Source organism: Leucoraja erinacea, chromosome 9, assembly GCF_028641065.1.
Source record: "Leucoraja erinacea ecotype New England chromosome 9, Leri_hhj_1, whole genome shotgun sequence".
NCBI classification, from domain to species: Eukaryota; Metazoa; Chordata; class Chondrichthyes; order Rajiformes; family Rajidae; genus Leucoraja; species Leucoraja erinaceus.
In genome coordinates this window covers 20,201,802-20,228,906 of record NC_073385.1, presented here as the reverse complement: position 1 = coordinate 20,228,906, position 27,105 = coordinate 20,201,802, and the positions used below count along the sequence as shown (strand labels likewise).

Genomic DNA, 27,105 nt, shown 5'->3' with positions numbered 1-27,105 from the left:
TAACCAGGAAATGCCCACCGTCGCCGACGCCCTAGCAACCGTAACCAGGAAATGCCCACCGTCGCCGCGACAACGGTTGCCAGGCAACCGTCTCACCCGGTCACAGCTGCAATGACAATAGCCCGTCAGTTGCACACGTGAATGGCAATTTTCATACTATCATCTGCTTTCTTTTTTTGCGGTTGTTTTCGCATAATTTCGCACTTGGCATCTTGAGGTTTATTGTTCGGGAGTTTCCGCCAACCGTCGTGTCGGCGCCTCGGCTCCGCACAATTCCGGGACTCGGAATCGGAAGCGGGGCTCGGCTGTTTCCGGAGGGCGCGTCGTGCGGTGCCTCGGCTCGGCGCTGTCAGGGCCATGACGATGGCGAGCGGCCGGGCTGCCGAGCGGCAACGCTCCGTCCCCGGGGAGCGGCGGGGCGGGGGCGTGGGACGAGCGCAGCGTCAGGCACAGCCACAGACACAGGCGAGGAGCCCGTCCGGACACATCGGTATGAAGATGGGGATGAGCCTGGGCCTGCCCGCGGCCGACAAGCAGCCGCCGCAGCAGCAAGGTGAGGTGACCGGTGCCCGGTACCCGGTACCCACGACTCGGGCCCCCACTTACCACCCCCTCCCCCCGTGCCCATGCCCGGGCCCGGGCCCGGCCTCTCCCGCTCACCGTCACCCCTGGCCGTGCAATGAATGTGTGCAGTGATTTACAGCGTCCCTTGTATTGTGTCACTCATTGCCTTCTTGTTCATGATCTATTTAAGGATATGGGGGGAAGTCTTTTAGGACCGAGATGAGAATTTTTTCCCCCCACACAGAGAGTGGTGAATCTGTGGAATTCTCTGCCACAGAAGGTAGTTGAGGCCACAGTTCATTGGCTATATTTAAGAGGGAGTTAGATGTGGCCCTTGTGGTTAAAGGGATCAGGGGGTATGGAGAGAAGGCAGGTACAAGATACTGAGTTGGATGATCAGCCATGATCATATTGAATGGCTGTGCAGGATCGACGGGCCAAATGGCCTACTCCTGCGCCTATTTTCTATTTATCCGCGTGTTATCCGTTGCGTGTCCAGGATGATAAGCAAAGCTGATGCAGGTAAGGATTCCATTGTCCTGCTGTCAGTACATGATATGATCAGTAAGCACCCAGTAACGCTGGAGAAACAGGACAGTGGGTGGGTGGGTGGTGCGGCCGTGCCCGGGCGTTGCTGCCCACTCTCCACCTGCCCAACCCTTCTGATGTAGGAGCAGAGAGAGAGAGGTGGTGTCTTCAAGAAGAGTTGGAGGTGAGGTAAATGTAAAATGAAACATCTTGCTTGCAGCAGAATCGCATTGTCATATTTATGTTACTATAATTTTACAAACGGTTGGAAAATGTTTATGATGATCATTGTCGCATGCATCAAGATACAGTGAAAGGGTTGTTTTTTGTATGCTTTCCAATCAGGTCAGATATACCATACATCAATGCAATCGGGTCAAAGTACCATAGATAGAGCAAAAGTAGATGGAATAAAACTCTGCATAGAACAAGGCATTAGTACAAACCACTTTGGCAAACAAACCAAGGTGGTAGTGCAGGAGGTGGTTTGAGATGTTCTGTTGTGAATAACAGTCTGAGGAAAGGTCTCGACCCGAAACGTCCCCCATTCCTTCTCTCCAGAGACGCTGCCTGTCCTGCTGAGTTACTCCAGCTCTTTGTGTCTGCTGTTGTTGGATCAGGACAGTTCAAGAACATGATGGTCGTAGGAAAGTAGCTGTCCCTGAACCTGGTGGTGTGGGGCTTCTGTACCTGCTGCCTGACGGTAGCAGTGAGAAGAGGGCACGGCCAGGATGGTGGGGTTCCTTGATGATAGATGCCGCCCTCTGTGAGGCAGTGCGTCAGGTAGTGCAAGCTGGAGCTATGGTGGAGCGTCTGGGAGGTGCCGTTGCTGTGGCCTCTAAGTAACTGCAGGGTGTGTGTGGATGGTGTTGTTACAGTGTGCTGGTGATGGATGGGGTATCAGACAAGTGATAGGCAGTAGCCCGGGTGACAGGAGGCCTTTTAAGGTTGTTGTTGCAACTACTCTGACGGGAGGGGGGGAGGGAAGGGAGAGAATATCTGCCGTCCTTGCCTGACCCAGCAATGTGCTTGATTTAAGTAAGTAATTAAGTTTATTGGCCAAGTATTCACATACAAGGAATTTGCCTTAGTGCTCCACCCACAAGTAACAACATGACATACAGTGACAGTTACGAATGACTCAGAAAACACAAAACATTAATGATAAAACACCATTGATCAAGCATGTGAACCAACAAAATACCAGATCAAAGGGAGGCTACAGATTTTTGGCTGTTGAGTAGAGCAACTACTCGTGGATAAAAGCTGTTTTTATGTCTGGCTGTGGCAGCTTTGACAGTCCGGAGTCACCCTCCAGAGGGAAGTGATTCAAAGAGTTTGTGGCCAGGGTGAGAGGGGTCAGAGATGATCTTGCCCGCTCGCTTCCTGGCCCTTAACTGCCTCCTCCGTTCCAGACAATGAGGGGTGGACTGTACAAAGTGGCATCCGTATACTGTGAACTGAAGTGGGTGGTGTCACAGATAGTGAAAAGGATCATCAGAATTTACAGCAGGGTCTTGATCGGCTGAGAAATGGCAAATGGAGCTGAATGCAGATAAGCAGCAGGGTGTGGCGTTGTGGGGTGTCAAAACCGGGCAGGACCTTCAAGTAAATGGCAGGACCCTGGGGAGCGTTGTAGAGTAGAGGGGTCGAGGAGTGTAGGTGCATGGTTGTTTGAAAATGGCGTCGCATGTAGACAGGGTGGTGAAGAAGGCTTTGTTTACATTGGCCTGCATCAGTCACGGTGTTGAGTATGGAAGTTGGCACATTACGTCACAGTTGTACAAGACATTGGTGGGGCTGCATTTGGAGTTTTGTGTTCAGTTTTGGCCACCCTGCTATGGGGAGGGTTCCGTTAAGCTTGAGTGCAGAGAAGATTTCTGAGGACGTTGTCCGGACTCGAGGGGCTGAGCTACAGGGAGATTTTGGGCAAATTAAAACTTTATTCCTTGGAACACAGGAGGCTGATGTGTGATCTTAGAGGTGTATGAAATCACGAGGAGGAAATAGATAGGGTAAATGGTGAGAGGGGAAAGATTTAATAGGAAGCTGCGGAGCAACCTTTTCACGTAGAGGGTGATGGGTGTATGGAACAAGCTGCCAGAGGGGGGAGTTGAGGAAGGTGCTATAACACCATTTGAAAGATATTTGGACAGGAATGGGAATGTTTAGAGGTATATTGGCCAAACGCTGGAAAATGGGACTGGCTTAGATGGGGTATCTTGGTCAGCATGGTAAGTTGGGCCAAAGGGCCTGTTTCTGTTCTGTGTGACTATGTAAAAATGTACTTGTAGAGAGTGTTTCACAGATTGTGGAAGAACTTGAAAACTGTTTTTACAGTTTCAGTTTTAAAATGTCAAAGAAACATGAGGGTAGCTTGAGATTCTGCAGTCGAGTTTCCCAGCTGACTTGGTTTGTATCTGCTTGTGTTTGATCATGAAGCGAGTTAGCTCAAATGCATAAGAACATGGAATAAAAATGTTGTTGGGCCATGTCGTAAATCATCACTGTTTGCAGTTCATAGATACAGTGTCATACTCTTTACAAATGGGTTCAATAGACAATAGGTGCAGGAGTGGGCCAATCGGCCCTTCGGGCCAGCACCGTCATTCAATGTGATCATGGCTGATCATCCCCCATCGGTACCCTGTTCCTGCCTTCTCCCCATATCCCCTGACTCTGCTATTTTTAAGAGCCCTATCTAGCTCTCTCATGAAAGCATCCAGAGAACCTGCCTCCACCGCCCTCTGAGGCGGAGAATTCCACACTCACCACTCTCTGTGAGAAAAAGTGTTGCCTCGTCTCCGTTCTAAATGGCTTACTCCTTTTTCTTAAACTGTGGCCCCTGGTTCTGCACTCCCCCAACATCGGGAACATGTTTTGTGCCTCTAGTGTGTCCAAGCCTTTAACAATCTTAGGATATGAGCTTACAATCTCAGCATATGACAGTCCCGCCATCCCGCGAATTAACCTTTTAAACATACGCTGCACTCCCTCAATAGCAAGAATGTCCTTCCTCAAATTAGGGGATCAAAACTGCACACAATACTCCATGTGTGGTCTCACTAGGGCTCTGTACAACTTTAGGCACTCTAGAATTTGGTGGTTTCTAGAACTGGGGGAAGTTTAGAGGATGCTTCAACATCCCTGGAAATGTCAGTCCTTATTCCACAGATTTTGTCTTTCCATTTCTGTCCTTTGTCCAATCATCTGCCTATCAAAACCCCCCTCACCTGTAGCCACCTATCATTCACCAGGCTTTGTCCTGTCCTTCCTCTCTTCCAGCTTTCTATCTCTCTCTCTCTCTCTCTCCCAACCCCGCTGCATCAGTCTGAAGATGGGACCTGACCCAAAACGTCACCTTTCTGTTTCTCCAGAGATGCTGCCTGACCTGCCGAGTTACTCCAGCACTTTGTCTTTTTATTGTAAACCAGCACCTGCAGCTCCTTAGCTTAGTTCAGAGATACAATGCGGAAACAAGCCCTTTGGCCCACCGAGTCCGCGCCGACCAGCGATCCCCTGTACTATCCTCCTACACACTGGTGACAATTTACAATTACACTAAGATAATTAACCTACTGTGGGAGGAAACTGTATATCCCTGTCAGAACCTACGCGGTCACAGATAGAACGTACAAGCTCCATACAAACAGCATCCATAGTCAGTATTGAACCCGGGTCTCTGGCGCTGCAAGGCAGCAACTCTACCGTTGCGCCATTGTGCTGCCCCAATCACACAGATTGTTTTTTATCTGTGTTCATGCAATATAACGAGGTTTGCGGCAGTATGCGGCGGTGATCACTGAGTTTGGGCAGTGTGCTAAAGATGAATGTGCACCTGCTTACGTGCCGGCTCCAATAATAAACCATCATCTTGCCAGGCAAGTGACTGAAGCCACACCATGTGGGATCTACACTGGTACAAGTGTGAGGGCCTTTCTTAGAGAGGCTGACGGTGCTCAGGCAAGACTGTTTAATTGTACTGACAATGCAACAGTGAAGTTCTTACGCAGCAGCACCATCGCAGGCTTGTCAACACAGTTTTCATAGATAACATAAGAAACATCTTCAATAAATTAATAACCCCCAATACTAGTGTAAAAAAAAGCTGAAGATAGTCCACAGTTTAGTGCTGTGTGGAGCTCAATCCAATACAATACAATACAATAACACTTTATTAGCCAAGTATGTTTTGCAACGTACAAGGAATTTTATGAGCCTGATGATAGACACACAATGCTGGAGTAACTCAACGGGTTGGACAGCATGGGTGACGTTTCGGGTCGAGACCCTTCTTCAGACTGAATCCAGGGGGGAAGTAGATACGTGGATAAGAAAGCGTGAATGTGTGGAAAACGGGGCAAGGGAATGGAGGTCAAAGAAAATGTAGAATAGATCGTTGTTAACTGGGAGAAGGTAACAAGAAAGCAAACAGACACAATGTAGCCCGACAGTAAGACTAGAGGGAGAACTGGGAAGGGGAGGGATGGAGAGAGAGGGAAAGCAAGTTTTTTAAACTGGGAAGGGGGAGGGTGGGCCAATTAACCTACAAACCCACACGTCTTTGGGATGTGGGAAGAAACCGGAGCACTCGAAGGAAACCCACGCGGTCACAGGGAGAATGTCCAAACTCCGCACGACGGTATTCGAGGTCAGGATTGGACTCCAGTGTCTGGTGCTGCAAGGCAGTGGCTCTGCCTAGCCTGGCCACTGTGCCGCCCTTAGCGGTGTTGGAGGAGTGAGCTGCAAATACTCGGCGGGTCGAGCTGCGTCTGTGGAAGAGAAAGTATTGCCGAGGTTTCAGGTTTAAACCCTGCATCATGACTCAGAGTGGATAAAGAGTATTGAATGAGGGATCACACCTCTGTTCATCTATCACCTCCTAACCCCTCTCTCATCCTACCCCCCCCCCCACCCCACCCCTCTTTATAGCAACTACCTCCCCCTCCCCCACAGCCCTGAAGAAGAGTCCCCGACCCAAAACATCGGCACAGATGCTCCCTCCATGGATGCTGCTCAACCCGCTAAGTTCCTCCAGCATTGTTTGTTGCCCCAGATTCTAACATGGGCACAGCGGTGGAATTGCTGCCTTGCAGCACCACAGACCCTGGTTCCATCCTGACTACGGTACTGCCGGTACGGAGATTGTACCTTCTCCCTGTGACCGTGTGGGTTTCCTCTGGGTGTGTGGGATAGAAATAGTGTGTGGGTGATTGCTGGTAGTCACGGACCTGTTGGGCCGAAGGGCCTGTTCCCTCTGCTCTATCACTAAACTAATCAGCTGTCTCTTGTGTCTCCATTACAGCAACATGGTTGGTTTAATGATCCTTATCTGAGTGGTGGTTCTTTCGTGCAATGGCTGATCTGTTAACTGGAATTATTTTATTGCACTTGTATCTTGTAATTGTGAAGGGAAATTCTAATGACAGCAATCAAAATAATTAACCTGCCCCCAGCTTTCTCTTTGTGCTCCCATCCACGCCTTGGGAGTTTGCCATCCACAAATAACAACTTGTTTTTATAGAAGAGCTTTTAACATGGTAAAATGTCCCAAGGCACCCCACTCTCAGGCCTGCTGCCTAATGGAAGTCAGCTCGCAGTCACACTGAGTGCTTCCAATGCTGGGGTCCAGGCACTGGTTGATAGTTGCCAATGTAATGGTTAAACTGGGCATATGGAGAGGCAAGAATGTTTCATTGTCATGTTTACAGACAAAGGAACAATGACATTCTGACTCACAGCAGCAGCAGCGGCAGGTTAGTTTAGATTAAAGACGTGGCATAGAAGCAGAACCTTGGCCCCACCATTACTCAAACCTCGCGTCAAAAACCTTGGCGTGATATTTGACTCGGCATTGAAATTTGACAAACAAGTCAATGCCGTGGTAAAACCTAGCTTCTTCCAGCTTCTGATGATAGCTAAAATAAAACAATTCCTCCACTTTGATGACCTCGAAAAGATCATCCACACATTTATCTCCTCCCGCCTCGATTACTGCAACTCCCTTTACACTGGCATCAGCCAATCTTCCCTGTCCCGCCTGCAACTGGTCCAAAACGCCGCAGCTAGACTCCTGACGGCACCCGAAAAAGGGACCACATCACCCCGATTCTGGCCTCTCTCCACTGGCTCCCTGTGCGGTTCCGAATCAATTTCAAGATCCTCCTTTATGTCTACAACGCACTTAATGGGCTTGCCCCCGCCTACATCAAAAGTCTGTTTACCCACCACACCACCTCCAGGTCCCTCAGATCGGCCGACATGGGGTGACTGAACATGCCGCGGTCTAGGCATAAGCTCAGGGGTGACCGCGCCTTTGCGGTTGCAGCTCCTAGACTGTGGAACAACATCCCTCTTCCCATCAGAACTGCCCCCTCCATTGACTCTTTTAAGTCGAGACGTATGTATTTATGTACGTATTTAATCTATGAACCACTTTTGTATAACGTTAGTACCTCCACCAATGTAATGCACTTTGGTCAATGACAGTTGTTTTTTAAATGTGCTATAGAAATAAAAGAGACTTGACTTGACTTGAAACCAAGTCCTCTGACTATTGACCACACTTATTCTGTGTTCTCCCACTTTCACATCCACTCCCTGCACACTGGGGCTTATTTACAGAGGGGGCAATGAACCTACACAATCATAACCAAGTCCAGAAGCACACTGCTTGTGGTGTGGGAACGGTAGACCCCCCCCCCCCCCCCCCCCGTTCCCATCTTATGCCCGTCAAGTCTCAGTTCTTAAAGATGTCGAGTCTTATCTTGGCTTTAAAGGCCCGTTGTCCTGGCGACGGTACTGGGTCGGTGTTCTTAGCATTGTAGAGCATCAGTTCCACAGACAAAGTTCAATGGGGGTAGAGGTGAATCGGACAGTACTTATGGAAGGACCGTTCAGAAGCCTGAAGAAGGGTTTCGGCTTTTGTACCTTCTGCTGGACGGGAGCAGGGAGAAGGGGTGGGACAAATGTTTGATGATGTTAGCTGCATTCCCGAGGCAGCGTGAAGTGTAGATGGAGTCGATGGTGGGGAGTGTGGTCTGTGTGATGGACTGGGCTTCTTAGACAATAGACAATAGGTGCAGGAGTAGGCCATTTGGCCCATCGAGCCAGCACCGCCATTCAATGTGATCATGGCAAGATCATGTGATCTTCAACCTTGTCATTCCGCTGCTCTGAATCCAGCTAGCTGAAGAAAGGTCTCGACCCGAAACGTCACCCATTCCTTCTATCCAGAGATGCTGCCTGTCCCGCTGAGTTACTCCAGCTTTTTGTATCTACCTTCAATCTCTCTCCCATTTTGTGTTTTTTCCCCTCCTGTTGAACCTGTGTTTGTTTTCTCATTTTCCGGATCAGAGAGTGCAGCGTTGATGAAATGGCGGGTGTGGGTTCTAAGTGGAGCCGCTGAGTGGCTGCGCGTATGTCTGGGTGATAACTGGTGATTTATTTTGACTGCAGAATCGGAGCAGGACTCGAATGTTGGCGTGAGCTCGCAGATGTCCCGCCTGCAAGTGTCTGACAGCCATGATGACAAGAGCCAGAGAGAAGCAGGAAGCAGGTAATCGCGTGGCCTGGGGCTTCTGGTGCGGGTGGGCGGGAGATGACTCTCAACAGAGGCCATTCAGCCCAACCATTCCATGCAGCTGCTCCATACACCCTTCAGTATAACCTTCCCTCCTGTAGTAATAAGAAACTGCAGATGCTGGTTGATAAACAAAAAACAATTGCCAATTAGCGTTTCACAGAGTGCTGGAGTAACTCAGCGGGTCAGGCAGCATCTGTGAAGAACATGGATAGGTGACGTTTCACAGAGTGCTGGAGTAACTCAGCGGGACAGGCAGCATCTGTGGAGAACATGCATGGGTATCGTTTCGGGCCTGGTCTGAAAAAATGGTACCGACCCGAAATATCACCTATCCACATTCTCCAGAGATGCTGCCTGACCTGCTGAGTTACTCCAGCACTCTGTCATTTTTTAAAATCTTTCTCCCTGGTCTGTTTAGCCACTTTGCACAACAGGGAGTCAGGGCCAGGGGGTGAATGGGTATTGCAGGTAGGTGCCTTGGTTAGGAGGGGGGTTTGACCTTGTTGGGTAGGGGGTGGGGGGTCGACTTTCTTGGGTACTTCCCTGTAGCTGGAATTCCACTGAGACCCCCTGGTGACCTCTGCACTGTGTGTTGGGCCACGTAGGCTGGATGGAGAGGTTGGATGCACTTTGCACCTGGCCCCTCGCCTCTATTCCAGCTCAATGCAAATTAAAATAATTCACGGGTTCTTGTAATTTCAGTCTGAGTCACACAGCCCTTCGGCCCAACTCATCCATGCCGACTACATGCACCATCTACCCTAGTCCCATCTGCCCACGTTTGGCCAGTATCCCCTCCAAATCTTTCCTATTTGCATACTATCCAGGGTTTGAAGAAGGGTCTCAATCCGAAACGTCACCCATTCCTTCTCTCCAGAGTTGCTGCCTGTCCCCTGAGTTACTCCAGCTTTTTATGTCTATTGAAGGATATGGGGCCAAATGTGGGCAAATGGATGGGCTGAAGGGCTTGTTTGTGTGTTCTGTGACTCTATGACAACGCACCATTGGTAAGTGAGGAACCCGAGGGGCAACTTTCTCACACAGAGGGTGGTGGGTTTATGGAACAAGATGCAAGAGGCTGGGACTACAACAGCGTTTAAAAGACACTTGGACAGATACATGGATGGGAAAGGTTTAGAAGGATATGGGCGAAAATCAGACAGGTGGGACTAGCTTAGATGGGGCATCTTGGTCGGCATGGGCAGGTTGGGCTGAAGGGCCTGTTCCTGTGCTGGACTTGCAGTGCTGGAGTAGCTCAGCGAGTCAGGCAGCATCTGTGGAGAACATGGAAAGGTGACGTTTCACAGAATGCTGGAGTAACTCAGCGGGTTAGGCAGCATTTCTGGAGAACATGGATAGGTGACGTTTCACAGAGTGCTGGAGTAACTCAGCAGGTCAGGCAGCATTTCTGGAGAACATGGATAGGTGAGGTTTTTGGGTCGGGCCCTTACTTCTGTTTCTCTGCTGAGCGACTGACTCTACACACGGTGCTCTGTGGGACTGAGATTTTCCCCATCTTGTCGACGGCACCTCGGGGACCCATTAGTCGTAATGACATCTGCATTTTCACCCCACCCCATGTAAGTGGCGGTGAGCCCAGGGACGTGCTGCTGCTGTCGGGCGTGGGGTGGAAGGTGGTGGGAGGGAGGTGGGGAGCTGGCTGGTGTCCTCGTGGGAGTTGGCGAACAAGAGTTTAGTTTCACACCAGAGGAAGCCCAGCTGTGAGTGAAGGTGGCTGCTGTCATGGGGTTAACCACTAGTGAGGCAGAAGCAGGGCTGTGGCAGCAGCTGTGTTGTTAGTTCAACTCGCTGCTTGGAGTTTGTGGAATGTAATGTGCAGTTTACTCTAATTACTGCAATGTTCCATGAAGGGTAGTTAGCCTGGGAGGTCAGGCTGCAGCAGGGGACATGGAGGCTGTCATTCCCAGCATTAAGCAACTCCCAGCAGCCACCAACACTCCTGCTTTACAAAATATGTTTATCCCCAAAATCACGTCCTTTTGACTCTGTGGGTGGTGCCTCTGTTGTTGGACTGAACCCACTGGCACTGTGATGGATAATAGACAATAGGTGCAGGAGTAGGCCATTCGGCCCTTCGAGCCAGCACCGCCATTTACTGTGATCGTGGCTGATCATCCCCAATCAGTACCCCGTGCCTGCCTTCTCCCCATTTCCCCTGACTCCGCTATCTTTAAGAGCCCTATCTAACTCTCTCTTGAAAGAATCCAGAGAACCGGCCTCCACTGCCCTCTGAGGCAAGAATTCCACAGACTCACAACTCTCTGTGAGAAAAAGTGTTTCCTCGTCTCCGTTCTAAATGACTTTCTCCTTATTCTTAAGGAGTAAGCCATACAGTGGAAAAACTTTGTTTTGCATGCTATCCACATAAATCATTCTGTAGGGACACAGGGAACTGCAGGTGCCGGGTTACAAAAAATATCCAAAGTGCCGGAGTAACTCTGGAGGCGGTGGACAGGTGACGTCTTGAGTTGAGGCTCTTCTTCAGACATTGTATTAAGGCGGAGAAGGTTGGAAAGGAGAGGTGGTAGTGGGACAAAGTCTGTAAAGTGATAGATAGACACAGTCTGAGAAAGGGTCCCGACCCAAAACATCACCTATCCATGTTCTCCACAGATGCTGCCTGACCCGCTGAGTTACTCCAGCACTCTGTGAAACGTCACCTATCCATGTTCTCCACAGATGCTGCCTGACCATGTTGCGTCTTTTTCTGACAAGTGAAAGGTGGATACGGGGGCGGGGTGGGGATTGATTGGCAGATGGGTGGACAAAGGCTAGTCATGAAAAGGAGACAAAAGGCTGTGAGTTAAGGAGCGGAGAGAAATGTGAAGTCAAAGGAAGGGATGGTCCAGACTATTTGACAACCGTAGCTTCCAAGTCAAGCCCCACATCAGCCCATCACTGACCCAGCGACCACACAGGTCTCTGCCTTCGACACCCCGGGGCAGGGCTGCTCCTGTACATCCTCCAGTTTCCCTTCCACAATAACTTCCCCTGAATCAGCGTCTCATTTGTATCATGTCCCCACTGCAGAGAGCACCGCCCTGCACGGCTCCCCATCATTCTCCTCCTCAAACACGTTCCTCTATGGACCCACTCTCCCATCCCTGCCCACCCACAATCCTGTCTTCACCAGTGGCCTTTCCATCAATGCCCAGGGGTCAGGTTCAAGCATTGCCTCTGCTTCCTCCTTTACCTGGATCTTCAGAATCATTCATATGGATAGGAAATGTAGAGGGATCTGGGCCGAACGCAGACAAATGGGACGAGCTTAGATGGGGCATCTTGGTCAGAATGAATGAGTTGGGTCAAAGGGCCTGTTTCTGTACTGTATGGCTCTAAAACCTCCTGCCGATGATTTGTTTACAATTGAATTGAGATATACAGCATGAAAACAGCCCCTTCGGCCCACCAAGTCCACAACGACCATACATCACCCGTTCACACTAGTTCTATGTTATCCCACTTTCTCATCCACTCCCTACACACTAGATGCAATTTACAGACGGACAATTAACCTACAAACCTTTGTTTGGGATGTGAATGGAAACCAGAGCAACTGGAGGAAAGCCACGTGGTCACATGGAAATTGTGCAAACTCCACACAGACAGCAGCCGAGGGCAGGATGGAAGCCGGGTCTGTGGTGATGTGAGACAGCAGCTCTACCCGCTGCGCCACTGTGCTGCCTGGATCGATGTCTTGCATCACCACCACCTTCTGTGTTTATTCAAGAATGTTGCTACTACAAGTTTAGTTTAGTACTGTCACATGTACCAAGGTACAGTGAAAAGCTTTTTGTTTCAATGCTATCCAGTCAAAGGAAAGACTGCACATGGTTACAATCAAGCCGTCCACATAGTATTGATATAGACGATAGACAATAGGTGCAGGAGTAGGCCATTCTGCCCTTCGAGCCAGCACCGCCATTTAATGTGATCATGGCTGATCATCCCCAATCAGTACCCCGTTCCTGCCTTCTCCCCATATCCCCTGACTCCGTTATCTTTAAGAGCCCTATCTAGCTCTCTCTTGAAAGCATCCAAAGAACCTGCCTCCACCGCCCTCTCTGAGGCAGAGAATTCCACAGACTCACCACTCTCTGTGAGAAAAAGTGTTTCCTCATCTCCGTTCGAAATGACTTGCTCCTTATTCTTAAACTGGCCCCTGGCTCTGGTCTCCCCCAACATTGGGAACATGTTTCCTGCCTCTAGTGTGTCCACACCCTTAACAATCTTATATGTTTCAATGAGATACCCTCTCATCCTTCTAAACTCCAGAGTGTACAAGCCCAGCCGCTCCTTTCTCTTAGCATATGACAGTCCAGCCTTCCTGGGAATTAACCTTGCAAACCTACGCTGCACTCCCTCAATAGCAAGAATGTCCTTCCTCGAATTGGGGGACCAAAACTGCACACAATAGTCCAGGTGTGGTCTCACTAGGGCTCTGTACAACTGCAGAAGGAGGAGACAACATTCAGTGCAATAAGTCGCGGTGGCACAGCGGTAGCACCGGAGACCCGGGTTCCATCCTGACTACGGGTGCTGTCTATACGATCTTCGGTTTCCTCCCACACTCCAAAGGGTGTCAGAGGTTATGGGGAGAAGGCAGGAGAATGGGGTTACGAGGGAGAGATAGATCAGCCATGATTGAATGGCGGAGTAGACTTGATGGGCCGAATGGTCTAATTCCATTCCTATCACTTATGACCTTATGAGCTAAAATCTGATTAAGGATTTTTGAAAGAGGTCCAATGATGTAGATGGGAGGTGAGGACCACACTCTGACTGATGAGAGGATGCTTCCCACGTCTGATCCAGTGCTGGCCACATGTATGTAGGTTGTGGGTTACGTGCTTCATGGAGAGTGTGGGGCTGTAGCGGGGGAACTCGACTGTCTGCGTACACGGGATAACTCTGACCAATCTCCCAGCTACAAAATGCTGGGCCCCCCCCAGGGATTTTGTTTTTTGTTTTTTTGCACTATTTTGGGCTTTTTGTTTTTTGAACTTTGCTTCCTGTTTGTTGATCATATTATCTACGGATTTTTACAAACCTGTTATGCTGCTACGAGAGAGAATATAATTGTTCCGTCTCGGTACCCATGACAATAAAATTCTAGGGAGAGTTTAAATCATTCAAAGTCCTTGGAGTCTGTGGCTGTTCAGTTGTTGAATGAGTCGGGCCAATATAATATGACAGGAATACAGCACAAAAACAGGCCCTTCGGCCCAACTCTCCCATGCCGACCAGAGTGCCCCATCTAAGCCAATCCTTCATTTGGCCCAGTTAGACAAAAGTGCTGGAGAAGCTCAGCGGGTGAGGCAGCATCTATGAAGCGAAGGAAATAGGCAACATTTCGGACCAAAATCCGAAGGGCATTGCCTATTTCCTTCGTTCCATAGATGCTGCTGCACCCATTGAGTTTCTCCAGCACTTTTGTCTACCTTCGATTTTCCAGCATCTGCAGTTCCTTCTTAAACATCCTTCATTTGGCCCATGGCCCTGTAAGCCTTCCCTATCCACGTACCTAAATGTCTTCTAAATGTTGTTATTGTGCCTGCCACGATGACTTAATCTGGCAAAACCCAGAGTGCTGGAGCAACTCAGCGGGTCAGGCAGCATCTGTGGAGAGAATGGACAGGTGATGATTTGGGTCAGGACCCTTCTTCACACTGAAGAGGTCTCCCTCCATGGATTCTGTCTGAGCGCTGAGTTCCTCCAGCACTGTGTTTATGATGGTGTGTGTTATGTGTGTGTGTGTGTGTGTGTGTGTGTGTGTGTGTGTGTGTGTGTGTGTGTGTGTGTGTGTGTGTGTGTGTGTGTGTGTGTGTGTGTGTGTGTGTGTGTGTGTGCGCCTCTGCCTCTGCTCCCTGGTGACGCTGATTCTGGGGGCCATTGGCGGGGGTGGGGGGGGGGGGGGGCGGGGAGGGAGGGGCTGGACAGATTGCAGCCAGCCCAGCAGCTGTTACACGTGCGTTTATGTTTGACTGAGGGTCTCTTTTTTTTCTCGAGAGACCACAGAGTGCAAAACCGGATACGGCGGAAACAGGAGAGAGTGGCAGGGAAGGTTTGGAAAATCGCCTGGACCAGCCGGTGGCTCAGGGGGATGGGCAGCCTCTGCAGGTGGGCGCTGCTTCCACACAGTCCATCTCTACTGCCCTCTCACTCCCAACACTGTTCATCCCACCATAAGCTCTATGGCCACGTGTCCTAGAAACATAGAAAATAGGTGCAGGAGTAGGCCATTCGGCCCTTCGAGCCTGCACCGCCATTCAATATGATCATGGCTCATCATCCAACTCGGTATCCTGTACCTGCCTTCTCTCCATACCCCCTGATCCCTTTAGCCACAAGGGCCACATCTAACTCCCTCTTAAATATAGCCAATGAACTGGCCTCAACTACTTTCTGTGGCAGAGAATTCCACAGATTCACCACTCTCTGTGTGGAAAAAAAAATTCTCATCTCGGTCCTAAAAGACTTCCCCCTTATCCTTAAACTGTGACCCCTTGTTCTGGACTTCCCCAACATCGGGAACAATCTTCCTGCATCTAGCCTGTCCAAACCCTTAAGAATGTTGTAAGTTTCTATAAGATCCCCTCTCAATCTCCTAAATTCTAGCGAGTACAAGCCGAGTCTATCCGGTCTTTCTTCATAGACTTTCGTCGTCGCTGCTCTCTTTCCCCCCCCCCCCCCCCTCAGACATACAGTGTGGTTGCAATTACTCCATACAGCACAGGAACACAGTGTCCATGCCGAACATGATGCTAAATCATCTCCTTCACCCGCACCTGATCCATATTCCTCCATTCTCTGCATATCCATGTGCCTATCCAAAAGCCTCTTAAACACCATTGTCGTTACTGACAGCGCGTTCTAGGGACCCACCACTGAGTTTAAAAAAAACGTGCCCCGTACATCGACTTTAAACTTTGCCCCTCTCACCTTAAAGCTACGCCCTCTAGTATTTGACATTTCTACCCTGGACAAAAGGTTCTGACTGTCTACCTTATCTATATGAACATTAACTTCTCCAATTTCAGGTAGTCCCTGCTTTCTCCCTCCTTCCCCTCCCCTTCCCAGCTCTCCCTCCGCCTCTTCCTTTCTTCTTCCCGCCCCCCCTCCCCCCACCCCCACATCAATCTGAAGAAGGGTCTCGACCCGAAACGTCACCTATTCCTTCGCTCCATAGATGCTGCCTCACCTGTTGAGTTTCTGAAGCATTTTTGTCTACCTTCGATTTTCCAGCATCTGCAGTTCCTTCTTCAAGATCTCTTGCCTCATGAGTAACTTTCCTCCAAGCTTTCTGTTTATCTTTTCATTATGATGCACAGCCTGACCTGGACTGGCCTGAATTTCCACATTTTTTACATACCTATGTTTGTAATCACACTAATGTGCCTCTTTTCACAGCTTTTGTTCTTTCTCTTCCCTGCCTCTCTCTCTCTCTCTCTCTTTCTACTATCTCTCTTTCCTATTTCCCCTATCTCTGGTTATATCTCTCTCGTATCCCTAAAACCTCTAATTTTCCCCCATTTCCCTATCCCTCACTCCCTGATCGATCAGAACCTTTTTTCCCTCTCTACAAGACACTGGTCAGGCCGCACTTGGAGTATTGTGTGCAGGTTTTGGGCCCCACATCTGAGGAAGGATGCGCTGGCTCTGGAGAGGGTCCAGAATGATTCCAGAATGTTTACCAGAATGATTCCAGAAATGAGTAGGTTAACCTATGATGAGCATTTGTCAGCACTCGCTGGAGTTTAGAATGAGGGGGGACCTCATTGAAACGTACAGAATAGTGAAAGGCTCGGATAGAGTGGATGTGGAGAGGATGTTTCCACCGGTAGGAGAGTCTAGGACCAGAGGTCACAGCCTCAGAATTAAAGGATGTTTTAGTTATAGAGATACAGTGCGGAAACAAGCCCTTCTGCCCACTGATTCCGCACCGACCAGCAATCCCCGTATTTCAACTATCCTACATACCAGGGACTATTTACACATACAACAAGCCAATTAACCTACAGTGCCCTCCATAATGTTTACGACAAAGACCCGTCATTTATTTATTTGCCTCTGTACTCCACAATTTGAGATTTGTAATAGAAAAAATCACATGTGGTTAAAGTGCACATTGTCAGATTTTAATAAAGGCCATTTTTATACATTTTGGTTTCACCATGTAGAAATTACAGCAGTGTTTATACATAGTCCCCCCCCCCCCCCCCCATTTCAGGGCACCATAATGTTTGGGACACCGCAATGTCATGTAAATGAAAGTAGTCATGTTTAGTATTTTGTTACATATCCGTTGCATGCAATGACTGCTTGAAGTCTGCGATTCATGTACATCACCAGTTGCCGGGTGTCTTCTCTGGTGGTGCTGTGCCAGGCCTGTATTGCAGTCATCTTTAGCTTATGCTTGTTTTGGGGGCTAGTCCCGTTCAGTTTTCTCTTCGGCGTTTAAAAGGCATGCTCAATTGGGATCAGATCGAGTGATTGACTTGGTCATTCAAGAATTGACCATTTTTTAGCTTTGAAAAACTCCTTTGTTGCTTTAGCAGTATGTTTGGGATCATTGTCTTGCTGTAGAATGAACCGCCGGCCAATGAGTTTTGAGGCATTTGTTTGAACTTGAGCAGATAGGATGTGTCTATACACTTCAGAATTCATTATGCTACTACCATCAGCAGTTGTATCATCAATGAAGATAAGTGAGCCAGTACATTCAACAGCCATACATGCCCAGGCCATAACACCCCCACCACCAAGCTTCACAGATGAGATGGTATGCTTTGGATCTTGGGCAGTTCCTTCTCTCCTCCATACTTTGCTCTTGCCATCACTCTGATATAAGTTAATCTTCATCTCATCTGTCCACAAGACCTTTTTCCAGAACTGTGGTTGCTCTTTTAAGTACTTCTTGGCAAACTGTAACCTGGCCATCCTAGTTTTGCAGCTAACCAGTGGTTTGCATCTTCCAGTGCAGTCTCTATTTCTGTTCATGAAGTCATCTGTGGACTGTGGTCATTGACAAATGACAAGTGTTTGGGGATTTTTCTTTACTATAGAGAGAATTTTTCTGTCATCAGCTGTAGAAGTCTTCCTTGGCCTGCCAATCCCTTTGCGATTAGTGCTCTCTTTCTTCTTAATGATGTTCCAAACAGTTGATTTTGGTAAGCCTAAGATTTGGTTGATGTCTCTAACAGTTTTACTCTTGTTTCTCAGTCACATAATGGCTTCTTTGACTCTCAAGTTCAAGTCAGGTGAGTTTATTGTCATGTGTCCCTGTATAGGACAATGCAATTCTAGCTTTGATTAAGCACACAGAACATAGTAGGCATTTACTACAAAACAGATAAGTGTGTCCATATACCATGATATAAATATATACACACATGAATAAATAAACTGATAAAGTGCAATAACAGAAAGTGGTTATTAATAATCAGAGTTATGTCCGAGCCAGGTTTAGCCTGATGGCTGTGGGGAAGTAGCTATTCCTGAACCTGGTTGTTGCAGTCTTCAGGCTCCTTTCATTGGCACAACTTTGGTCCTCATGTTGATAAACAGCAATAAAAGTTTCCAAAGGTGATGGAAAGACTGGAGGAAAGTCTAGGTGCTGAGAGGGGGGGGGGGGGGGGGGGGCTGTAGTTTCTACATGGTGAATCAAAAATGTATAAAAATACCCTTTAATAAAATCTGACAATGTGCACTTTAACCACATGTGATTTTTTTTCTATTACAAATCTCAAGTTGTGGAGTACAGAGGCAAATAAGTAAATGATGGGTCTTTGGGAGGTAACCAAAGATCTTGGAGAAGCGCTGTAAGGCAGCAACTCTACCGCTGCGCCACCGTGCCGCTCCTAAAGGACGTTCTTTTAGGAATGAGATGAGGAATTTCTTTACACAGACGGTGGTGAATCTGTGGAATTCTTTGCCACAGAAGGCTGTGGAGGCCAAGTCAGTGGATATTTTTGGCAGTGGATAAGGCAGACATAGATTCTTGACTAGTACGGGTGTCAGGGGTTATGGGGAGAAGGCAGGAGAATGGGGTTAGGAGGGAGAGATAGATCAGCCATGATTGAATGGCGGAGTAGACGATGGGCCGAATGGCCTAATTCTGCTCCTGTTCCTTATGACCTCTGCGACCTGTGCCCTCTCTGTGAACTCCGCTCTCTCACTCTGCGACCCCATCGGCCCATTCTGCGACCCCCCCCCCGGCCCACTCTGCGACCCCCCCCGCCCAATCTGTGACCCCCGCCCTCTCTGCAACCCTAACCCGCGACCCTAACCTGTGCCCTCTCTCTGCAACCCCTGCTCTCTCTCTCTCTCTCTCTCTGCGACCCGCGGTCTCTCTCTCTGCGACCCCCTCTCTCTCTCTACGACTCTAACCCGCGGCCTCTGTGCCCCCAGCCGGCGGCGGATGGCAAGGTGTGTGAGGGGCCAGCGACGGCGGTGGGCGCGTACCGGGTGCGCAAGGTCAGCAGCGACTCTGTGATCATTCAGTCGGACCACAGCGGCCCCGAGAAGCTGCCACCCGACCCCCTGGAGGGCCCTGGTCGAGGTGGGTGCGCTTACACTTACAGCAACCATCATTACAGACGCACATCCTCATCTCAATGTAGTTTTACAGATACAGCACGGACGCAGGCCCTTCGGCCCATCCAGTGTGTGCTTTCATACTTTGTATTTTCTGAGGGATGGAGAAGAGGGAAGATCATGGGACAGGATATATAGCACAGGAACAGGCCCTTCGGCCCTCCATGTCTGTGCCGAACATGACGCCCAGACCATCTCTTCCCTGTCTGCGCATAATCATATTGACCAGAAACTGAGTGGTGCTTGATGATGTTGGCTACTTTCCCGAGGCAGCGGGAAGTGTAGATGGAGTCGATGGTAGGGAGTGTGGTCTGCGTGACGGACTGGGCTACATCTACAACTCTCGGCAGTATCTTGGGGTCTTGGGCAGAGCTGTTCCCAAACCAAGCTGTGATGCAGCCCGACAGTCTGCTTTACATGGGGCAGTTTGCTTTGGTGCATCGCGATGTTTGGACAAATTCCTAACAGGAATTCAAGCCGCCGATCGGTGCTAAAGTCCCGACGAGGTGGAGATCGACCCCCTCACCCGGCCTAGGCGCCACATTGTCGGAGGGGGGGGGGGTTGAGTGGATTTTGTCCGGATTAAAGAGGGGGGCCAGACCATCAGTTTCCGGAAAATCAGCGGTGGATGTGCAGCATCAATAGGTGCAGGAGTAGGCCATTCGGCCCTTCGAGCCAGCAGTGCCATTCAATGTGGTCATGGCTGATCATCCTTGTAGGGTAAAGGAATGTCTGGAAAGTGGGATGCTTTGAGAAGCCGTGACGACAATAGTTGACGGCGTACATGTTCATGTTAGAGTAAAGGGCAAGGGAAGAAGGGTCTCGACCTGAAACCTCACCCATTCCTTCTCTCCAGACATGCTGCCTGTCCCGCTGAGTTACTCCAGCACTTTGTGTCTGTCTTTGGGAGTAAGGAAGCTTGGTTTGAGGCTTTGGTCAGGAAAAAGGAGGTGGTCTGGGACAGTGGTTTGGGGGAGTCCAGAACCAGGGGGCCACAGTTGAAGAATAAGGGGTAAGCCATTTAGAACGGAGATGAGGAAACACTGTTTCACACAGAGAGTTGTGAGTCTGTGGAATTCTCTGCCTCAGGGCGGTGGAGGCCGGTTCTCTGGATACTTTCAAGAGAGAGCTAGATAGGGCTCTTAAAGATAGCGGAGTCAGTGGATATGGGGAGAAGGCAGGAACGGGGTACTGATTGGGGATAGACAATAGGTGCAGGAGTAGGCCATTCGGCCTTTCTAGCCAGCACCGCCATTCAATGTGATCATGGCTGATCATCCCCAATCAGTACCCTGTTCCTGCCTTCTCCCCATATCCCCTGACTCCGCTATTTTTAAGAGCCCTATCTAGCTCTCTCTTAAAAGCATCCAGGGAACCTGCCTCCACCGCCCTCGAAGGGCTGAATGGCCTACGCCTGCACCTATTGTCTGTTGTCTATTGTCATGTCTAGGCAGCTGGGGTCAGTATTATCCCTGGGGGAGTTTGGGGAGTGGAGGGACATACTTAAGGCAATCAGGAGGGCAGTAAGAGGGCGGGAGGTAGATGTGGCAGCTGTAACCTCCACCACTCTGTGCTGCAGTTGTACCCGTCATCGACGCTGCTGCCACCTGGATATCCACGGAGCTGACGGAGTTCAAGGAGAAGGTGCGGCGGGAGAAGGCGGGCGTGATGATGGTGCGGCGTGGCAACGTGGTGACAGTCCGGGTGCCCACCCATCCCCAGGGCACCTGCGTCACCTGGGACTTTGCCACCGACACCTACGACCTTGGCTTTGGGGTCTACTTCGAGTGGGCGCCGGTGACGGACACGGAGATCACCGTGCTGGTCAGCGAGTCCAGCGAAGACGAGGAGGATGAAGACGCCGAAGGTAACGCCGCCTCTCGTGCCGGCGGTGAAGCCAGGCCCAGCAGAACCGCTTGCCAAAACGCTAACTCCCCTTCCCATTCCCACCTGTCCTGGGCCTCCTCCATTGTCACAGTGAGGCCAAACGCAAATTGGAGGAACTGCACCTCATATTTCCTACCTGGGAACCTGCCATAGAGTCACACAGCACCAAAACAGGCCCGAAGATAGGCACAAAATGCTGGAGTAACTCAATGGGACAGGCAGCATCTTAGTCTGAAGAAGGGTCTCGACCCCAAACGTCACCCATTCCTCCTCTCCAGAGATGCTGCCTGCCCCACTGAATTACTCCAGCTTTTTTGTGTCTCTTTGGTATAAACCAGCATCAGCAGTTCCTTCCTATAGGGAAACGGGCTCTTTAGCCCATCTTGTCCATGCCCATCTACACTAATCCCATGCCCCCATTTTTAATTTTGTTTTTTTAGTTTATCAATGTCACGTGTACTGAGGTTAAAGTGAAAAGCATTCGGCCCATGTCCCTCTAAACCTTTCCGATTAATGTAGCTGACAAGTGTTTTTAAAGTGTTGTAGTACCTGCCTAAACTACCTCCTCTGGCAGCTTGTTCCATACCCCCACCACCCTCTGTGTAAAGGTGGCCCTTCAGGCTGCTATTAAATCTTTCCCCTTTCACTTTGAACCTATGTCCTCTGGTTGTTTGGTTCCCCAACCATGGGTAACAGACTCTGTGCATCCACCCAGTCTATTCCCCTCATTGCTTTGCTACTAAAACAGCGTAGTGCTCCCTGAGGACTGCCTGCTAGAAACATAGAAAATAAGTGCAGGTGTAGGCCATTCGTCCCTTTGAACCAGCACCACCATTCAATGTTATCATGGCTGATCATCCAAAATCAGTACCCTGTTCCTGCCTTCTCCCCATATCCCTTGATTCCAGCACTTCAATGGGCATCTTCAACACAACGGCTAATCAAAGCTAAAAAGCAGGCCATTTGGCCCATTGTGTTTGTGCCAGTTACAAAAGAGTTTGTCTAGCTTTAGGTTGGTTATTGTCACGTGCACCAAGGTACCGTGAAGAGCTTTACTTTGCATGCTATCCAGTCAGATCAAATAATACCACACATCAATACAATCAAGTCCAACTACAGTACATTAGGTTGAGCAAAGGGGAAGATACAGAGTGCAGAATATAGTTCTCAGCATTGTAGCGCATCAGTTCCACAGACAAAGTCCAATGTCCACAATGGGGTAGAGGTGAATCGGACACTACCCTAGCTTATGGAAGGACTGTTCAGAAGCCTGATAACAGAGGGGAAGAAGCTGTTTCATTTGGTTTATTGTCAGTGTACCGTGGTACAGTGAAAAGCTTTTTTGTTGCGTGTTATCTAATCAGCCGGAAAGATTATACATGATTACAACCAAGCTGTCCACAGTGTCAATATGCAGGGTAAAGGGTATAGCATAGTTAGAGTAAGGAATGCTGCTGTTGGAGTAGAGGTTTAAAAGAGTGCAGCAATTGTAATGAGTGATTGCAGATCCGCTTCTAGGAGCAGCACATAGATAATAGTCAATAGGTGCAGGAGTTGGCCATTCGGCCCCTCGAGCCAGCACCGCCATTCAATGTGATCATGCATCATCATCTACAATCAGTACCCCGTTCCTGCCTTCTCCCCATATCTCCTGACTCCGCTATCTTTATGAGCCCTATCTAGCTCTCTTGAAAGCATCCAGAGAACTGGACTCACAACTCTCTGTGTGAAAAAGTTTTTCCTCATCTCCGTTCTAATTGGCTTACCCCTTATTCTTAAACTGTGGCCCCTGGTTCTGGGCTCCCCCAATATCGGGAACATGTTTCCTGCCTCTAGCGTGTCCAAATTCTTAATCTTATATGTTTCATTAAGATCCGCTCTTATCCTTCTAAATTCCAGAGTATACAAGCCCATCCACTCCATTCTATCAACATATGACAGTCCCGCCATCCCGGGAATTAACCTGGTGAACCTACGCTGCACTCCCTCAATAGCAAGAATGTCCTTCCTCATATTTGGAGACCAAAACTGCACACAATACTCCAGATGTGGTCTCACTAGGGCCCTGTACAACTGCAGAAGGACATATTTGCTTCTATACTCAACTCCTGTTGTTATTGAATGCTAACAAGCCATTTCCTTTCTTCACTGCCTGCTGTACCTGCATGCTTACTTTCAGTGACTGATGAACAAGGACTCCCAGATCGCGTTGTACTTCCCCTTTTCCCAACTTGACACCATTTAGATAATAATCTGCCTTCCTGTTTTTGTCACCAAAGTGGATAACCTCACATTTATCCACATTAAACTGCATCTGCCCACTCACCCAACCTGTCCAAGTCACCCTGCATCCTCATAGCATCCTCCTCACAGTTCACACTGCCACCCAGCTTTGTGTCATCTGCAAATTTGTTAATGTTACTTTGAATCCCTTCATCCAAATCACTGATGTATATTGTAAATAGCTGCGGTCCCAGCATCGAGCCTTGCGGTACCCCACTAGTCACTGCCTGCCATTCTGAAATGGACCCGTTAATCCCTACTCTTTGTTTCCTGTCTGCCAACCAATTTTCTATCCTTGTCAGCACTCTACCCCAATACCATGTGCCCTAATTTTGCCCACTAATCTCCTATGTGGGACCTTATCAAATGCTTTCTGAAAGTCCAGGTACACTACATCCACTGGCTCTCCCTTGTCGATTTTCCTAGTTACATCCTCAAAACATTCCAGAAGATTAGTCAAGCATGATTTCCCCTTTGTAAATCCATGCTGACTCGGACCGATCCTGTTACTGGTATCCAAATGTGCGGCTATTTCATCTTTTATAATTGACTCCAGCATCTTCCCCACCACCGATGTCAGGCTAACTGGTCTATAATTCCCTGTTTTCTCTCTCCCACCTTTCTTAAAAAGTGGGATAACATTAGCTACCCTCCAATCCACAGGAACTGATCCTGTATCTATAGAACACTGGAAAATGATCACCAATGCGTCCATGATTTCTAGAGCCACGTCTTAAGTACCCTGGGATGCAGACCATCAGGCCCTGAGGATTTATCAGCCTTCAGTCCCATCAGTCTACCCAACACCATTTCCTGCCTAATGTGGATTTCCTTCAGTTCCTCCGTCACCCCAGATCCTCTGGCCACTACTATATCAGGAAGATTGTTTGTGTCCTCCTTAGTGAAGACGGATCCAAAGTACCTGTTCAACTCGTCTGCCATTTCCTTGTTCCCCATAATAAATTCACCTTTTTCAGTCTTCAAGGGTCCAACTTTGGGCTTAACTAATTTTTTCCTCTTCACATACCTAAAGAAGCTTTTACAATCATCCTTTATATTCTTGGCTAGCTTACCTTCGTACCTCATCTTTTCTCCCCGTATTGCCTTTCTAGTTATATTCTGTTGCTCTTTAGAAGTTATCCAATCCTTTTGTTTCCCGTCATCTTTGCATATGTTGTACTACTTCTCTTTTATTTTTATACTGTCCCTGACTTCCCTTGCCGGCCACGGTCGCCCCTTACTCCCCTTGGAATCTTTCTTCATCTTTGGAAAGAACTGATCCTGCACCTTCTGTATTATTCCAAGAAATACCTGCCATTGTTGTTCCACTGTCATCCCTGCTAGAGTATCTTTCCAGTCAACTTTGGCCAGCTCCTCCCTCATGGCTCCATAGTCCCCGTTATTCAACTGCAACACCGACACCTCTGATTTATCCTTCTCCCTCTCCAATTGTAGATTAAACCTGACCATATTATGGTCACCATCTCCTAATGGCTCCTGAACCTCAAGTTCCTTTATCAAATCCGGTTCATTACATAACACTAAATCCAGAATTGCCTTCTCCCTGGTAGGCTCCAGTACAAGCTGCTCTAAGAATCCATCACGGAGGCAGTCAACAAACTCCTTTTCTTGGGGTCCAGTACCAACCTGATTTTCCCAGTCTACCTGCATGTTGAAATCTCCCAATAACAACCACTGCATTACTTTTACGACATGCCAATTTTAACTCCTGATTCAACTTGCACCCTATATCCAGGCTATTGTTTGAGCTTGGACACCTGGCCTGGGCGCCATCTTCATGGAGGCATTTTCCTGAGTGCGGTGATGTGCGCGTTCAAGCTTCTGCCGGATGGCGATGGGGAGAAGGTGGAATGTCCGGAGTGGGACAAGTCTTTGATTGTGCAGGCGAGAGTTCCCCAGTCGCTGCTGGTTAGTTTACCTGAAGCTTGAACGAGTGGCATCAGCTGGTAAACTGGCGCAGACCAGCTAAGAATAGCTCATCTCCTTGTGTAGCTGCCTGTGCACCCAGCCATGCTAAACCATCTCCCTCCTGCCCGATTGCTTCTCGCCTCTTCCCCCCCCCCCCCCCCCCCCCCCCCCCTCCCCCGGCCCGCTATTAATATCCTCTGTCATTGCTTCTCAGCTCCCCCTGTCCACGGAGACATTGAAAGGGGAACGAAGGACTTCAGCCGCTCCGACCTGGAAGAAATCCTGCCCGTTTACAGAAAGGACAGTCACTTGGAGGTACAATCGGGCAGCCACAAGTACCCGGGACAAGGGGTCTACCTCCTCAAGTTTGACAACTCGTACTCCATCTGGCGGCACAAAACCTTGTACTACCAGGTCAACTACAGCTCGTGAAGAGCTAGGCCGCCTCGCTCCCTCCCTCCCTCCCTCTCCAGGGATGCCCTCGCTCGGAGTTTGCTGCTTGTTAGTTCCCTGTGATTTGTTTTTCTTTGCCAGACTGACTGGAGCAACTGTGCTGAGCCCAGGAAGCCATGCACCCACTGGCATGCACTCACTTCCCGCACTGACCTCGCCTGGTTTGATTTAGTTTTTCCTGTGTTGTCACCATGCTGTGTGTTGTGCTTCCGGCAGCACAGATGTTCCATATATATGTAATATATACATACTGAGGCTTTACATTGTGTCTTCCGCCACTTTATATCTCAAGCACCTAAACTGGTGTAATACATGATTCCAGTTTGCTGTTAGCGTGCGTTACAATTGCATTCCGAGTATTTCCAAGTCCCCTGTTGCAACCCACCCCCTCCCCTGGGAATGCCAGCAGTGGTGAGATTTTATTTTAATTATAAAAATTGCATCAGATTCTGAGCACAGGAGCCTTGGAAAATAAATCTTAACCTGGGAGGGGTAGGGAATGTACGTCATCTGCATCCTTCAAAAGACACCGTATATTTTGTATTTCTATGTATTGTCTGTAAAAAGATAAATAAAGATGAAATCTAATCTTGAAAGATGTGTTTTCGAAAGGGCCAAGTGTGCACAGACTGATTGTCCAGTGGGAACAAATGTAGAAAATAAGGAAAAAAGACACCAAGTGCTGGAGGAACTCAGCAGGTCAAGCAGCATCTGTAAGGGAAATGGACAATGTTTTGGTTCCTGACCCTTCTTCAGACTGATGGAAACTGATGTGCCGGTTCATTGTCTGCAGATGCTGCCTGACCCGCGGAGTTCCTCCAGAACTTTGCTTCCCGAGTCTGGATATGAATGAATGAATAAGTTTATTGGCCAAGTATGTACACATACAAGGAATTTACCTTGGTGCTCCGCCCGCAAGTAACAACACGACATACAGATCTATTCAGGTTAGATACAAATTGAATCTGAAGAAGGGTCCGAAGCAGAAATGTCATCCGTCCGTTTCCCTCCACAGATGTTGGCCGAGTGGCTGGGGCGCCTCCAACACTGTGTTGTGTTGACTCTTGGAACCGTTCCCCACAACTGGGAAGTGAGAGCACTGACACTCAGAGGAGGGGAAGTGTGATCATTTCCCAAGTATTGGCAAGAGTGGGTTCCTTTCTTATTCAGAGAGCAGTTCCACAGTGTGCTGGAAGGTGCGTTGTGCCTTGTGCAGTTGTTTGCTGACTTGCAGTGGGCTGTTGCTGGGGTTTGTATGT

General features: G+C 48.9%; 1 protein-coding gene across 1 annotated transcript; it reads left to right on the top strand.

Moving 5' to 3' along the window:
• The first annotated feature begins 10 nt into the window (after positions 1 to 10).
• tmed8 (transmembrane p24 trafficking protein 8) lies at positions 11 to 26,442 on the top strand. The gene is made up of 7 exons (XM_055641213.1): positions 11 to 83; positions 218 to 553; positions 8,551 to 8,650; positions 14,710 to 14,818; positions 19,109 to 19,259; positions 20,874 to 21,161; positions 25,608 to 26,442. Exons 1-7 carry the CDS (start codon positions 11 to 13, stop codon positions 25,823 to 25,825), a joined length of 1,275 nt encoding a protein of 424 aa, XP_055497188.1. The 3' UTR covers positions 25,826 to 26,442.
• Positions 26,443 to 27,105: the final 663 nt, after the last annotated feature.

What these genes read in the sequence shown, in the direction of transcription:
- tmed8 (XM_055641213.1), top strand. Translation starts at nt 11, where the DNA reads ATGCCCACCGTCGCCGACGCCCTAGCAACCGTAACCAGGAAATGCCCA. An exon ending in GCAGCCGCCGCAGCAGCAAG is followed by an intron (nt 554 to 8,550) that starts GTGAGGTGACCG and finishes TTTTGACTGCAG; the next exon opens with AATCGGAGCAGGACTCGAAT. An exon ending in CAGAGAGAAGCAGGAAGCAG is followed by an intron (nt 8,651 to 14,709) that starts GTAATCGCGTGG and finishes TTTTCTCGAGAG; the next exon opens with ACCACAGAGTGCAAAACCGG.